The sequence below is a fragment of the Diaporthe batatas genome (assembly GCF_019321695.1).
Source record: "Diaporthe batatas strain CRI 302-4 chromosome Unknown Contig00009, whole genome shotgun sequence".
NCBI lineage: Eukaryota > Fungi > Ascomycota > Sordariomycetes > Diaporthales > Diaporthaceae > Diaporthe > Diaporthe batatas.
In genome coordinates this window covers 2,328,534-2,344,326 of record NW_025408556.1, presented here as the reverse complement: position 1 = coordinate 2,344,326, position 15,793 = coordinate 2,328,534, and the positions used below count along the sequence as shown (strand labels likewise).

General features: G+C 58.4%; 3 protein-coding genes across 3 annotated transcripts; 2 read left to right on the top strand and 1 right to left on the bottom strand.

Annotated features, from left to right (window-relative positions):
• Positions 1-953: 953 nt before the first annotated feature.
• KVR01_008036 (uncharacterized protein) lies at positions 954-4,735 on the bottom strand (the record flags this gene model as incomplete). Its single annotated transcript, XM_044781290.1, has 3 exons — positions 954-2,553; positions 2,986-4,510; positions 4,609-4,735. The coding sequence occupies 3 exons, from the start codon at positions 4,733-4,735 to the stop codon at positions 954-956; spliced, it is 3,252 nt and encodes a 1,083-aa protein (XP_044643014.1).
• Positions 4,736-9,403: 4,668 nt separating this feature from the next.
• KVR01_007829 (uncharacterized protein) lies at positions 9,404-12,672 on the top strand (the record flags this gene model as incomplete). Its single annotated transcript, XM_044791231.1, has 2 exons — positions 9,404-9,794; positions 9,863-12,672. 2 exons carry the CDS (start codon positions 9,404-9,406, stop codon positions 12,670-12,672), a joined length of 3,201 nt encoding a protein of 1,066 aa, XP_044642807.1.
• Positions 12,673-13,961: 1,289 nt separating this feature from the next.
• Positions 13,962-15,614, top strand: KVR01_008293 (uncharacterized protein; the record flags this gene model as incomplete). The annotated part of the gene is made up of 2 exons (XM_044788035.1): positions 13,962-15,137; positions 15,213-15,614. 2 exons carry the CDS (start codon positions 13,962-13,964, stop codon positions 15,612-15,614), a joined length of 1,578 nt encoding a protein of 525 aa, XP_044643271.1.
• Between the last annotated feature and the right edge of the window lie 179 nt (positions 15,615-15,793).

The window sequence follows — 15,793 nt, the reverse complement described above, 5'->3', positions numbered from 1 at the left end:
CCACCCTCCACGTGACGTTGCGCAACCGCATCAGAGTCGGCGGGAGGGGATGGGGTCTCTGGCACTGTCGAGATGACGATTCTCTGGAAGAACCATGGAGCTCGGGGCTGGTTGGGCGGTGTGGCAGGGGATGAAGCTGCAGTCAATAAGAACAGTTGCTAGCACTCCGTCCGTCCATTGGACACAATCACCTTGACACATGGGGCTTGCTTTTCATTTTTCATGTATTTGTACGGCGTATCTCAAAGCCTAACGATGCATCACTAGCATGAATTTTTCCTTCCCGCTTTTCTTCCCTATTCATGAACCTTCCCTTCCCCCTCCCCTCCTGCGACAGGACCTCCTCGTCCGTCCCTCCGTGACCTTCCATCGCCCCCAATTTACAACTCCTTCACCTCCCAGCACCTTTCCATCTAAGCCACCATTTCCGTCATTTAAATTTCCCAGCAGAGAATACCACCTAGCCCAGCAAACCCCAAGGCTGACCCGGCACAGCCATTTTCTTTGGGTCGTCCCCATCGATACTGCGGAGTGAACTCGACGAAGCATCGGATGAGTGGTCGACCAAGTCTTGCGGTGGTTGGTGAGCGAGATCTGGGAGGTGTGTCGTACTCGAGGCCGTGGAGTGAACTCGACACGACCTCGGAGTAGCCCGGACTGAAGGCCTTGGAGTGAACTCGACAAGACCAAGCAGTGTGAGGGGGGTGTTTTCCCGGCAGGGACTGGGACCTCTGGCGCTTCACCCCTGGGGGATCAGCCGAGTAGGTCGGGCCTGCGGTGGGGCCACGCGGTTCGGAGACGCGGATGCTGCCGGGGGAAGTTGTTGGTGTGGGTGGAGGGGAATGCTGTGCGCAGGTGGTATTTCTGGGCTGGGTGGTTCAAATGTGTCCTGATGCTCTGGATGATTGGTGAGCGCTGGATGAAAAGGCCAGGAAACGACGGCAGCCGACCGGCTAGGCGACATCTGCTTGGGCACTGGTAAGCCACTTCTTCGTCTCGTCGATGAGGAAGTTGTACCTCTCGCCCAGGGCCCGCATGTCCGTCTTGTCCGTGTCCATCATGGCGGCATGGAAGACCTTCCGCAGCCACGCGCCCATCAGCCGCTCCATGTCGTTCCTGCTGTACCCTCTCACGCCGCCGGGCAGCCTCAGGTCGGCCCGCAGCTGGTCGGTGGACAGGCGCGGGTCGGTGTTCTTTGTGTCGATGTTGTGGTGCCATTCCTTGTTCCACCTCAGCCTGGTCTGGGCGTCGCGGTTGGGCTGGCCGATCATGGTGGAAAAGTCCATGTTGGCCGCGCACACGGAACGCTTCCACTGTTCGTAGAAGTCCAGGGAGAACTTGGTGTTCCGGACCCCCTGCTGGATAGGCTGCTGCGACTGCGTTGGTTGCTGTGGCTTGTAAACAGCCTTCTGCGGCTGCTGGACAGGATACTGTGGCTTCGAGGTCTGCTTTGGCTGCTTCAGCTTCTGCCCGGGCTGCTGGATCTTCTGCCCAGGAAGCTCTGGCTGCTTTGCCTGCTCAGGCTGCTGTGGCTTCTGGGAAGGCTGCTGCTGCTTTGGCTGAGCAGCGGGAGGAGCCTGGGCCGCAGCAGGAGGAGGCTGAGCGGCAGCAGGACGAGAAGCAGCAGAGGGCTGAGCAGCAGATGGCTGAGGAGCGGGACGAGGAGCGGGACGAGGAGCAGCAGATGGCTTCGCAGGGGCAGCTGCAGGGGCAGGAGTAGGAGCAGGAGCAGGCTGGCTGCCCATGTCCATCTCAACATCCTCGTCCTCCACGGTGATGTCCATCTCATCTTCCTCATCCTCCACGTAAGCCTGGAACCTCGCATGAGACTTCGCGATGGGGACGGGGTCGGGGATGGGGCTCGAAGCAGCTGGAGCCGGAGTCGGAGCCGGAGTCGGAGCCTGCTCAGGGGTGGTGGCAGGCTTGTTCGACCGCGGCTTGATCATAGGCCTCCCCTGCTCGTTGCACTCCTGGCCCGGCTTGGTCACGGGGGGGAGCTGGCCGTTGATCATCATCCTCTCGAACCCGGCGCCCAAGTTCGACGCGGAGCTGACCGGGGCCGCGCTGACTGGGGGCAGACCCGGCATGCTGAAGTCGAAGGCACCCTCTGGGGCCATCGACGGGGTTGCAGCGGGCTCCTTCGGTGGAGACTTGAAGTCAAACCGGAGAGACGATGATGCCGGGTTGGCGACTGGGGCAGGGGGGCTGGTGATCTTCCCGAAGATCGAGGGGGTGCTGCCCTGAGGCGAGGCGACGCTGTCGGGCTCGTCGGCCGAAGTCATCCCGTCGTCGGAAGCGCCAGCATCGGCAGCGGGCGGCTGGTCGAGGTCGGCGAAGCTGAAGTCGCCAAGCTTGGCCCCCCAGTTGATGTTGGAGTCGCCCTTGGGAGGCTGAGGACGGCTGCCAAAGATGGAGAAGGGACCCGACGCCGCCGCAGCAGGAGCCTTGGCCTCAGGCTCGGGCTCGGGCTCTGTCGAGGCTCCAGGAGAGTCAGCAAGATCCTCCTCGTCGTCGAAGGACAGCTTTGGCATCTTGGGAGGCTGGGTATTAATCCTTCCAAAGATGGAAAAGGGACCAGCCGCGGAAGCAGAAGCCTTGGGCTCTGGCTTGGGCTCTGTCAAGTCGTCAGGAGAGCCAGAACGATCCTTCCAGGGGGAGCACGACGCCGGCATCTTTGGAGGCGGAGGGAGAGGATCCCGGTTGAAGATCGGGGCCGACTCCTTCTTGGGTGCCTCGCCCCTCTTGTCGTCGTCGTCGTCGTCGTCGTCGTCGTCAGAGTTGTCAGGGGTCTCATTGCTGCCCTCGGGAGGAGGGGATGGAGAGGGGGTAGGGGGCCTGCTTCCCTGGGGCGGCTGTGGAGGCTGCTGCTCGTCGTTCTCGGGGCCGGTGGAGTTCTGGCCGCTGCTGTTGGTGCTCTGAAGGAGCTGCTCGAGGCGTGCGAGCCTGTCGTTCTGCTCCTCCTGCTCTGTGGCGAGGGCCTCGAACTTGCGCTCATGAGCGGCAATGCGCTCCTCCTGCTCCTCGATCTTCTTCCCCTGCTCCTCGAGCTTCTTGTCTTGTGCCAGGAGCCTCTGCTCCTGGGCCTCGGCCTTGTTCTCAAGCACCGCCTGGCTGTCGCGGAGCTGCTTGGTCTCGGTCTTGAGGTTCTGGATCTCCTCGTCCTGCTTGGCAGCCGCCTCGGCGACAGCAGCATGAGCCTCGTTCTTGATGGCTTTCTTCATCGCGGTGACTTCCTCGCCAAAGGCGGTCTCGGCCTCTTTCATAGCCTCATCGAACTGGTTCTGGACAGACTGCTTCATGTCGTTGACCTGCTTCTGGGTGGACTCCTTGATCTTCTTGACCTCTGCCATGGCCTCATTGACCTGCTTCTGCGTGGCCTCCTTGATGGCCTTGACCTGACCCTGGGCGGCCTCCTTGATACCCTCAAACTCCTCGGCGAAGGTCTTCTTGGAGGCCTGGATGGCGGAGGCGACGGCGGCGGCGACGGCCTTGGCTACGGCGTCTTCCGCGGTGGCCTGCACGAACCGCCTCAGGTTCTTGGGCTTGGCCATGCGCTGGAGCTTTGCGATCTGGGTGTCGTGGGTGATGAGCCTCTCGTCGATCGAGCCAATGTGCTCCACGAGATGGGGAATCATGCCATTGAGAGAGTCGCAGAACTCCCACATCTCCTTGTGACGAGGATTGTGGGCCTCGAGCTGGGCGATGCGGTCCTCGTGTCTGCCGGCCGCCTTGAGGATGGTGTCGATGGCATCCTGGTCCCAGCCGCAGCAGTTCTCACGAGGCTCCTCGGCGGCGGCGGCGGCGGCGGCGGCAGAGGCAGCAGCAGCATCGGCCTTGTCGGTAAGGGCCTTGAACTTGCCGTCGTACTCGCCAAACTTGTCCTCCATCTCCTTCCCCGCCCACTGGCAGAACTTCCACATCATCTGGATGTCGACCTCGCCCTTCTTGGGGTGCCAGAGGCGCTGGTCGATCTTCTCGATGTCGGCATGCACCAGCTTCATCTCACACTTGAGGGTCTGCACCTGGCCCTTGACGTCCTCGAAGTCCTTGCAGTGGTGGCAGCAGAGCGAGGCAGGCTGGCCCGCGCCGGGGGCGGTCCGCTCGATGACGAAGACGCGGCGGTTGAGCTCGGCGAGGGCCTTGTTCATGTCGGCGTGCTTGTCGGCGTGGTTGTTGGCCTTGCTCTCGAGGTCTGTGATGCGGCGGATGACGGTCGGGAGGCCGTTCTGGACGCTCTTCTCGAAGTAGTGGCTGAAGTTGCTGGTCAGCGTCCTGACTGCGGACGCGATCTTCTGGTCGACCTCGAGCATGATGACGAGCTTCTTGACCTCGCCCTGGTCGCCGATCTCCTGCATGAGGTCGGCGCGGAGGGTTCCGCACTCGTTGGTGATGGCGACCATGTAGGGAGGGGGGTGGGATGTGAGCCACTCCTGTGCGTAGAGCTGGTGCTGGATCTGGTACTTGGCCTCGTCCTTCACCATCTCGTGGATGACGACTTGGAGGGGCTTGGCTGTGGTTGGGAGAGGGGTCAGCGAGTGTCATTCAATCAATCAGTTACCTAGGTGTGTTGTGGTGGTGGGGCATTTTTGTTTGATGTTTTCTACTTACATCCAGTGTTGATGGCATTGATGACGCTGGGCAGGAAACCTGCGGCGAAGACTGCGCCGTTCTTCGCGCTGTTCTTTGCGTATGTCGCGCCGTCTATGACGACGCGAGGCATCTTTGCGAGAGGCATGGTGTGTGTTGAGGTGGTTGTCGCAATGGTCAGGTTAGGTGGGGATGGATGGATGGATTGATTGAAGAAGGTGAGGTGGTGATGTTTGGTTGATTGAGGACTGGTAGGATCGGAGAGGATCGATAGAACAGGTGTGGATGGCAGAGTGGGTTGATACTTAAATGAACAAGATGGAAATTGTGCTGACAGTCAAGGAACACGATGATGATGGTGTTGACAGTCGATGGACAAGATGGAGATTTGGTTGAAGGCTCGACTGGAGTCAAATCTCAGATCTTGTCTGTGGTTGCAGAATGGAAGGGGGGGAAGTTGGAAAGTGGGAGGGGGGAGGGGAGGGTTTAAATACTCTGGAGGACGGCTGCAGCAGCTGCGGACGGTTTGTGTGAATGGACTGGGGATCCACCTTTCTGGTGTTGAGTGAATGACTACGGCGCGCCTCCACGGCAACCGACGACGTATCTGGCGATGGATTGGTCGAAGGTGTCACTGGCAATAGTAACTTTCTCCGTGTTCAGCAGAATAGCGAGAACAATAGCAACAATCCCTATTCAGACCCTCTGCCGTTTATACAGCTGCGCTCCCATTGGTTCATTCTCGACTACTCCAAGGTTCGCCTTCGACCGTCCACCAGGAACGCACTCTCTACGTAGGGGAGCAATCACGTGAATAGCAGAACAATAGGTTCACAATCCGAGAACAATAGGAAGCACCCATTTAGACATCCAATGAGATGCCTCGAATTTCACGGTGCTCGTGAGAAACTGCCCTGGAGTCTAACGGTGGTTCCCTGCCTAGGAGCGACGTTGAGCTTGAGGCTGACAACTTCCCAAAACGGACATGCGCCTCGCTGTTTCTAAGTGGGCCGTTACAGACGGCCCCACAGCGGCCTCCCCCGCGCCAAGCCAGCCCGCCGTCCGTCACGTGCAGCCTCGCGCCCCACACCTCCCTTTTGGACGTCGCTTGGTCGGTCGACGGCAACCAAGTTTATCCGGCCGTACGCCCGCTCGTCCATGGGAATTTGAAAATCGCTGTATTGCCGCCAGGACAAGGAGCTGGCGATGGGCGGTAGGTAGTATGGTCGATGACATCATCGTCGTAGACAGCATTAACCTGATGCCTCCGTCCGCCCAGACACCTCGAACTGGCGAAATGGAGGGCCTAATCTGGAGCGGCGGCTCGTCAGGCAAGTCAGCCATCAAGTTCGCAGTGTATCCAATTGAAATGAACTTCGAGGTCGCCCAAGGCATCCATAATGAGGGCCTTAGCCGATGTCAGCGCAAGCACCGTCTCCCTGCCATCTTGACCTTGGGAGCCCTTGACCACGGCCCATCTCAACAACATGCCAGGACGGCATCAAAGAGCTCATCACCTGAGCTGAACGGACGGAGGCCAGGCTGGAGTAGGACTGCGCCCCGCCATGGCTCGCTCGAAGCCACGCCCCGTCAGGCGGGCAACACCAGCGCCCGTCGCGTCACACAATTGAGAAGTTTACAATCCCATCACACCCCTAGTAGAACTCATTGACCCCATACCCCCCGGAGAGCCTTGTAATTGATTTTCTTCCAACCAGCAGACGTCCCGCTTGGTCGATCGTCGCGGTGGCGGCGGCTTCGGTCTAGATCCGGGTCGGCCCGCCCGCCGATCAGTGGGGCGCCTTTGCCCGCGGCATCATCAGCGCCTCCACCGACGAGGGGACCATATGGAAAGCTTTCGACAGCGGCGGCGGGAGGTTCGAGGAGGTTGACGTCTTGGAGGTGCGGTCTTTGTCAATTCTCACCCGCACGAAATGAAGTCGTTGACAATGGCACTGTTTATTGGTTCTCACCATGGTTCGACGCATATCAAGACCTTCATTGTTGAGTAGTTGCAGGTGGCTATCCAAAAAACAATACAGCAACACATAGGTGACGATCATGCTGACCTAGTATACCTCAGAAGTCCTACGAAAGAAGAGATATCGCACAGGTCAAGCCCATCTCATCTGAGCTTATTCCTCGTCTCGACGCCCTCATCAAATCATTGCTCCATCCCAGCGATCCTCTCGGCGCCCACACCCCTTCCCTGCCAGTCAACTGATAGCAAGCCAGGCTTTGAACATGAAAAGCTACACCTCCATCATGGCCAGCAACAGTCTCGGCAACAAGACCAAGCAAGACAAGCTAGCCAGCCGTCCTGAGGCCATCGAAGATTCCACCGCAGTGGGGCAAGCCTGACTGCTTACCAGTTCCAGCCCATTAACTGGAGGCTCGAAGGCCGCACCCCGCGCGCCCGTGGTCTTGCGGCCTGCACAGACTGGCTCGACACCCTGCTTCCGGACCAAAGCCCGGAGCGTCCGCTCGCCGGGCCCACTGCTAAGATCCAGAGCCATGGGACGCGAGGCTTTCTGTGCGGCTTGACACGTACCTGAGGTATGAAGGGGGTGACGCAAGAGCCGATGCAACAGCATGCCCCCGCTGTGTCGTGGGCGCGTCAGTGTGTGTCTGTCTGAGCGCCGGGATGTCATCCCCGCTGGGTCTTGGGGTGCGGGCATACATTTCAGGGTCCCTGTGTGGTGGGCTGTTGAGGCCTCGGTTGGCGAGCAGGTCGTTGAACAGAGGCATTCATTTGAGGATGTTGTGGATGTCCTCTGTCGGTGTATCACAGCCGTGCGTGCTGACCCGGTTGGGGTTCTTGCTGTCAGTCAGGCACGACGGAGAGAAGTGTTTTGTTTACGCGAAGCTGATTGCTTAGGTCTTTTACGACGTAGTCGCAAAACCAGTGGAAATACGTAGCCTGTTCTATTCAAGTTCCAGTCGCCCTTTTTGTGCTATTAATCCTTTTATGCTATTGATACGTGCAAGCGGACAGACAAGAGTAGTATTTTGAGCTTGACTGACGTGGAAGAAAAATAAATGGAATGAAAACCAACACGCCATCATCTGGAGACACATACTTCCCGGTGGTGAGATGTTGCATAGGTATCGAGTAACTCAACACATGCAGTGTGGGAAACGGAAGAACCGCCACGCTGAAACAATGAACAGCTGGGGCTTACTGGTACCTGATTGATCATTCATAACAGCTTGCGTGCCGTGGTGGACGTCGGCGGCGCAAGGGAAAGCCGTAAGCATGATGGAACTGCCAGCTTCAACATGGCAACTACCTCCGGCCGGTGGGAGAAGACAGGCACTGTTCGCCCGTCCAACCAACCTGCCCTGAGGCGATTCACAGCCGGGCGGCCGCCTTCAATGAGCATATTAAGTAGCACGGCATGCGTGGTGAACTTGCCTTGACGAGCAGAGAGATGGATCTCGTCACCGATTAGACTTCAGTGAAGGCTGTGTCACAAGCAGTTGGATTCAGCGTTCCATGGCACTGTCGGCCAGCTGCTGACAGCTACTGCCAGCTGGTCATGCTTTTGCCAAGCAAGGCTGCAACATCTCTTGGACAACCTCACTGCTTGCAATGCAGACCTACAACCCCTCATCTACTCATAACACAGTCGAAACCCTAGATTTCAACCACGTGTGGTCATTCATATCATCCCAAGGATTCAGAACCTATTGTTTTCTGGTCCCTTGTGCAAAGGGACAAGAAAAGCCATTGTTTACCCAGGCTGCTCGAGCCAGATTTGACGTGAGGAGATGATTCTCTTTCTTTTTGTTTCTCACCATGAAAATACAGTCTCAGTCTCATTGCAGGCAGCTGCTTAAAAAGGAATGTATAAGGCACAGTCAAACTGCTTGTCCTGTCATCGAGAGTTGGCTGATCGAGGTTCTCTCCTGTTGGTTAGCGAAGACAGCATCAGATAACACCAACCAAATGAGTCTGAGGGATGCTTTGAACCCTCTCAAGATTCTCACATTCATGAGGAGGCCGTAGTTGCTGCCCCCCAATTCATAACACGTGCTCTCTATCACATGCCAGGGCTGGTCTCCCGATCAACCTTCAGGGCAGACCCACCCTACCATGGTGCCTCTGTTCATGATGTCAGGCTGTAGATAGTTGCTATGATGACTGTGACGCAGTGGTTCCTGATTGGTCGAGATATCTGTATTCTACGAGAGAACAATAGCAACTCCTGGAGAACAATAGGAAAGATGGGCCACTGAATGGGAACCTCACCTGGGCAGTCCCAATTCACTTCACGGTGCAGATTTCGGACCTCGTCTGAGCCACAAGTACTTAAACCCCCCATCCCCCCATCTCAACTCAACCTTCTTCCCTTTTTTTTCTTTCCTCAACTCCATCTGGCTTTGCCTTCAGGCTGTCAACTCTCGACACTGAAGCATCCTACCAGATACCCATCAACTGTATCAGTTCCTTGCCTCCAGTTTGTTGATTTCACAATTGGCCAATGTGCCGTGTCTCGACAAGCTGTCAACCAAACCAAACACCTTGATTTGAGGTAAGCGTTTGTCAACCTGGAGCCCCCGACTGACCTGCCCCACTGCAACCGACTGCCCAGCTGCCCTCCATCTGAAATCCACAGCCCTCCCAAGCTCCCCTACATCTGCAACATCTTCCCCACCACATGCGACACGCCTTTTTCCAACTCTTCCCATCAACAACCATACTCTTTCTCTTCAGACAACGTATCCCCATCGCAGTATTTGACGAAACTTGATATTCAGAACCTCAATCAACCTCACGGTTACCGCGTCTTCATTCTCGCAGGCACCCGTCACCATGAACGACGTACCAGGCGCCATCGGCGTCTTGTGCGGCGTCTTGTGGAATCTCACCACACCTGTCGTCCCCGCCCTCTCGATGGCGTGGGACGCCCTCCTCCACAACATCTACCTCGCAGCCGACCTCACCGCCGCTGCCTGTGTTCTCTTCGCCTATACCCTCATCTGTCCCACCTCTACTCTGGTTTGCCGTCTCGCTCGCCACGTCAACTACTTTGGGCACATAACCGCTTTGTTGTCGGCCGCCTACCTCTTTGTGCTTGGTCTCTACCTATTCATCGCCGAGTATCGCCTTGGCCTTGTGCTCACGGTGGCATCGCCAATCATCGTAAACCTGTCCTCGCTTGCTGCTGGCAGCGAGGCAGACTCTGATGCGATGGAAGACTATGGTAAGCTCTGAAATCATCATCCATTTCCGCCTAGACTGAGAAATCCGCTGACCTTGAACCTGCCACAGACTTGAGCCAACGAGAGCCCGATACTGCTGAGCTCTCCGATAAAACCTCTACAACCAAGACAAGCGACGCCCACGACGGTCCCCCCACCAAGGCAGCGATCTGGGCTTACTGTCGATGGATCTTCAACTGCGCCAACTCGCTGCTGCTTGTCTCTACATTGGACTTCATAGCATCGCAGTTCATCGTCAGCATCGCAGTCACCTCAATCACAACCGGCCCGATCTTCATCAGCGACGACCGCCTCGAGCTTTTCAAACCCCAGGTGCTGTTCGAGGTCAACATTACAGAGGTCGCAGTCGCAACAGCCAACGCGACAGAGAGCAAGACCCGCATCTCCACACCGGTGAACACAATCCCCGACTTCATCACCGTCTTCGGCAGCCCGACCCAAGCTGTGCCTACGCCAGCGCCGGTCGCAAAGTCGATTTGGGCGCCGGCAGCATCGTCAACACCGATGCCCACACCAGAGCCAACACCAAGCAAGGTCCCCGATCCAGAGCCTGAGCCTGAGCCAGAGCCAGAGCCCAAGCCAGAGCCCCAAGAATGGATCGCTCCCGATGAGGTCTTCCCAGTCTTTGAGGAGATGATCAACAAGTACATCTCCCAAGCCAAGGCAACTAAGGAATGGTGGCTCGATCTCGAGACGGTAGCACAATCCATCGTCATCGCAACCGCAGCCGCCGTCGCCTGGGCTCTCCTCCCAGTGCTCGGTCATGTCACGGCTGCCTCCACCATCACCGCCACCGCATCATACACCTCCAGCCTGCTGTTCCCCATCCTACAGGAACAAGGGCTCACCCGCGATCAGGCCCTGGTACTCTGCATTTCGCTCGCCCTGGACATGACCATGATAGCCACCTCCACTCTCTATCGGCTCTCGCGACGACGGGGCCAACAGTCACAGCCACGGATCAATGCTACCGTCGACAACGCCGACCAGTACACTACTATCATCGGCCACGGTCACCCCAGCAGCAGCAGCAGCTCGGACAACAACCATCTCAAAGCCTACCTTCCCCAATTAGGAGGAGACCAGCCCGAGGCCGACGACAACGTCCGCATGTACATCGAGGGCATCGTCAAGGAGCAGGCGACCAAGCTCGCCCAGGACGTCCAGCTCCACGCCATGATCACCAACGCCGTGCTGCTCGCCCTGCAGGGGCCCGACAAGATGCCCACGCACGCCGCCGCGTGGAACCGCGTCTCGCAGCAGATGTGGTGCCACTTCGTCCAGCACACGGTCGCCGCCTGTCTCAGGGAGCAGCAGCAGCAGCAAGCCCACACCAACAACCCCCGAACAACGGATGCTCCCGCTGAGGGCAGCTCCGGCGGGCACTGGGCACGCTCAAGCTCTCCCGGAGACAGCCTCGACGCTCATCCCGACGCGCGCAACAACGACGGCGACAGCGCCTTCCTCCTCCCTGAAGACACCACTGAGGTGATCTCGGGGACGGAGGGCGTCGCCGGCCTTCTCCCTGACAGGGCCCCTGGGGCAGCACGCTCGGGGGGAGGCGGCCTTCCCGCTGACCATGCCTCTGAGGCTGGCTCGCGGGAAGGCGGCGCGCCGGGGATTGACGTCCATGGCGACGAGGCTGATGACGAAACGACCAGCAACGTCGGCAACAACAACGACACGGGCGGTCCTCTGTCAGACCTGGACTACCTCGGTGAGAACGGCCGCATCCTGGGCGAGCACCTCTGCCGCCTGTTTGCGCGCCTGCTGCAGGGGGACTACCCAGATCGCAGGCCGACCCGCCGCGGCAAGAAGAAGTCGAGGAAAGACAGGGCTGAGGCTGCTGCCAAGGCTCAGCAGCAGGCCGAATCAGAGGCTGAGCAGCGAGTCTCATCGGGGCCCGGCTCAGAGGAGCCGGTGTCGCCCGAGCACCAGGGCGGACCAGAGCAGGACGGCGCTCACATTCCTCCTTCCCCAGGCGACGGCGTCAATGACATCAACGTCGCCCTGGGTCAACCAGAGCCTGCCCCTACCGCTGCCGAGGAGGAGAGCAAGGAGAGCAAGGAGAGCAGCAGCGATGGACAGGGCGGAGACAACAAAGACACTCCTGCCACCAGCACGCCAGAGCAGAACGGCGTCGTCGTGGCATCTCACTCTCCCGACGACAACTGCGCGGAGCCCTCTGCGAGCAACATCGATAGCAGTAACGGCGAGGTACCCAGCATCCCTACCGGAATAATGGATAGCCAGGGCGGAGACAACAAGGACACTCCACTCCCCACACCTCCTCCTCCGGTCAAGAAGAACAAGGGTCTTGCCGGGTCTCGCTTCGCCGACGAGGACTACACGCCTGCCCCCATCACTCCAGTAAAGGATGAGGCTTGGGCTGCCCGATTCAAGAAAAATATGCCTCCTACAAGCAAAGGCGACGACACCAGCGCCAGCCAGCACCGTCGCGGCAGCAGCAAAGACGCTGAGGCGGCCAGCACTTCCACTGGCGGCGGCCAGCACGGAGACAACAAGACCACTCCTCTTCCCGCCCCTCCTCCAGTCAAGAAGGGCAAGGGCCTAGCTGGTTCTCGCTTTGCAGACGATAGTTACACGCCGGTCTCCATCCCCCCAGTCAAGGATGGTCTCTGGGCTGCCCGCTTTGGGAAAGAGACGGCTTCTCCAAGCAGCACCGGCGGCGAGCAGGGAGAGAACAAGGACTCTCCTGTCGCCACCACTCCAGTCAAGAAGGGCCTTGGAAATTCTCGCTTTGCCAATGAGGCGGCTCCTGTTAAGGGCAGCTCGGGCCGCAACGACAACACCACACCACACCACCGGCGACGCCACGGGCGAGGGAAACGTGGGTAACAACAAGACCGGCACGCAGAAGCCAGTCGTCGGTCTCGGCGGGTCTCGCTTCGCCACTGGGCAGCCATCTCCAAGCAGCAGCCAGCGAGAGGGAATTGAAGGAATTGGATTTTTCGGGGGGCTCTAGAGGTTTTCGGAGGGCACTGCCAGATTGGGCAACCAGCGAGGTATCATTATCATCATAGCCTGTCAAGTACATGTGAACAAGTCCTTTCAAATTGTGTTTTTCTCGTGGTGCCGTTGATGCGATTCGTGGCCGTGGGCATGTGTGGCTTTCTTCCTCGTGATGATTACCCCGGTGAACTGATTTGATATGATGGAGAGCACCGAGCGTGTACTCGTGCAGTCATGATTTTATGCCAGTTGGATAAGCACACAGCCGTTAAAGGGCTCACATGGGGCACAACCATCAGAAGACGTCGGAATGGCCCACATCGGAGGAGGCCACTGGGCTTCATGCGAAAATGCCGACTCACCTGTGAGCTATGTGGACCCTTTCTCGAGTGCTCCGGAGAGGTGACAATGGCTGCTCTGCATCATCTGCCACTGCGTCATGCAAGATGCCCGGGACCCATCATCCGGGCAGTCCGTACACAGCCAAGCGTGCTCTCCCAGCAGTGCTCTTCTTCAAGCCTCGGGTGGTATCATCAAGTCTTCTTGTCTTAGGCGTGATGGCATCCGGACCTACCCGCACCAGCAGCGTCAGCGTGGGTTTGCAGGTCCGGATCATCAGCCCCGCAAGCCTGGCTCCTCCAGTGAAGCCATCAATTTTCAAGGGACTCACACAGGTGATTCTTCAAACTCACTTCTGGGACAATCGTACACAGTGGTCACGTGACGCCTCGCCCATGGACTCGACTGGTGAGGGGGGTCAGATCCATTCACTTTTCATCTGTGGTGAAGGTTGTTTCCAAATTGTACTGTGCCATTTAACGGAGCAAGGCAACTCTCCATCTGTCCATTTCCACAACCCCATGGCTCGCCCAACCCCACCCGACCTTCGTGTTCGGCCTCTGCAAACGGGCATAGACGGCTGGCTGGTGGCCGCAATCCAAACACGAACCGACTGTGTCATAACCATCCTCCACGTTTGTCTGAACCCTGCCCGTCGACACACAGCTCGATGCTCACATTTTCTGCACCAGGGCTCCTCGACAAGGACATCTCCTCCCTCGAGTAGATAACACAGGGACCCTACAACGCCGATACAGATTCCACCCCTACCCTGTACAGCACTTCTGGTCAACATAACTCGTCATCCAAATTGCCAGAGGCACACATCAGTCGAGATGGAAGCACGCTCTATGCATCGTGCAGGCCCCCCCGTATCGGCAGATGAGCTAGGGGATGATCCCAATCGCCCTCCGAAACACGGCCATGATGCTCTGCCAAGGATATTACATTTTCTGTTCTTATGGGCCGTCGTCTACTGGATCGTCGTCTGGCTACGCTGGTTCGGCGAGTCCTTCAATAAACCCCGGGTAGTGGGCACTGCGCCGGAGCCACCGGAGCGAGAAGGCCCCGGCGACAATGCATCGGATGAAGAGGACCTCCCCGGCCTTCGGTCGCGGAATTCCCCTGCCGACAGCAACCCATCCGAGGAAACCATTCTGCCCACCAGTCCAGTCGAGTCGAACAGCCCGCCTACCACCACCATCCCGCTCGAGCACAGCGGCGCCGATAGCGGTCTGCCGGAGCAGGACATTACGAAAGGCCTCGCCTCAGAAGACGGGGGTGCTCGATTGAGGAGCCTGCTTGAGACTCTTGCCAAGTTCGAGGAACATCTTAATGAACTGAACGCCTTGCTCAAGAGCGTGAGCATGCAAGATGAATGGCTGGAGATTTGCGGGATGGTTCTGCTCCTGCAGGACTCGGAGAGAATGAAACTGAAGGAATATAACCCATTTGAAGACCGAGCAGCCGGCCAGGTCAACCCCATGCTCAAGACATTACAAGGGCCCGTGGAGCACATTCCGGGGGCTCCTGAGGCCAATGCGGACACAGTCATTACATTGAGCGAGATCATCAAGCTCGACACGGGTGTTGTGAAACTAATGGAAAGCTGGATCGTTCGACGTGCTGTTATTTCCAAGGCGGTGCTCATGGGGAATGCAGCGGCCCTCGAGGCGATGAGGGACGTGGCCAGCGACAGTGACCCACTGGCCCTCGGCAGATTCGACGGCCTCATGAAGCGCATTGAGGAGAACAACAAGCTGGTCATGAAGCACGACAGCTCTATCGCTGCGGTATCGACTCTGCTTGCATCTGTGATCGCGGAGCACCGAGCGGCCCTCGACGTTTGGGTGATGACGGCTACAGCTGACATCCTCATCGCCCTGGTGAATGTCCCCTCGGGCTGGGAAACTCTTCAAGCTAACAGCGGCCACGTCGTAAGGAACCAGGCACCCCCTGGCGACACACTGCGCTCCGGCACCGCCCCTGTACCGGCAGATATCGTCGACAATGTTCACGAGCTCTCCCAGATATTCAGAGGGCCGTCAGGGGGGACGGCAGGGGCTGTGGCCCGGGAGTCCCCGCAGTCAAGCCAAGCCGACGACCGCCCACGAACCGCGCAGCTTGACCCCCAGCTCTCCGAGGATATGAAGAAGCTCCGCGCGGCCCGGCAAGACCTGGAGAAGCTTCGTGTCCGGACTCTGCGTCTCATGTGGGACCACCAGCCGGACAGGATGGGCCAGGAGGCCGCGGCCAGGGACCAGGAGTCCCAGGCGACGGAAATCTTCGCTTCCAAGGCAAAGGCGTGCTTGAAGGGGGACATGCTCCAGCTTGGTGGTAGCATGCGCGAGCGCTGGCAGCGGTACGTGAGAGGCATGAATGGCCGGGATGCGAAACAGGTTGAGGCCGCCACGCCTGCCACTGCCACGACAAATCCCACCACCACCTCCGCCGACGGTGAGGACACAACGACTACCATAATCGGATAGGGTTGCGAAGTACGACCTGTATTATGTTGGAGACCACCTGGGCACCCTGCCCCAGGACCGACCCAGGTACCTAGGTTAAATGGCATCCGAAAATTTCTTCCAATTACGTCAAAACTATTGTCTTACGACTTGAAAAAGCCCACACCATCCTTCCATTGTTCTCCCAACAATCCATCAAC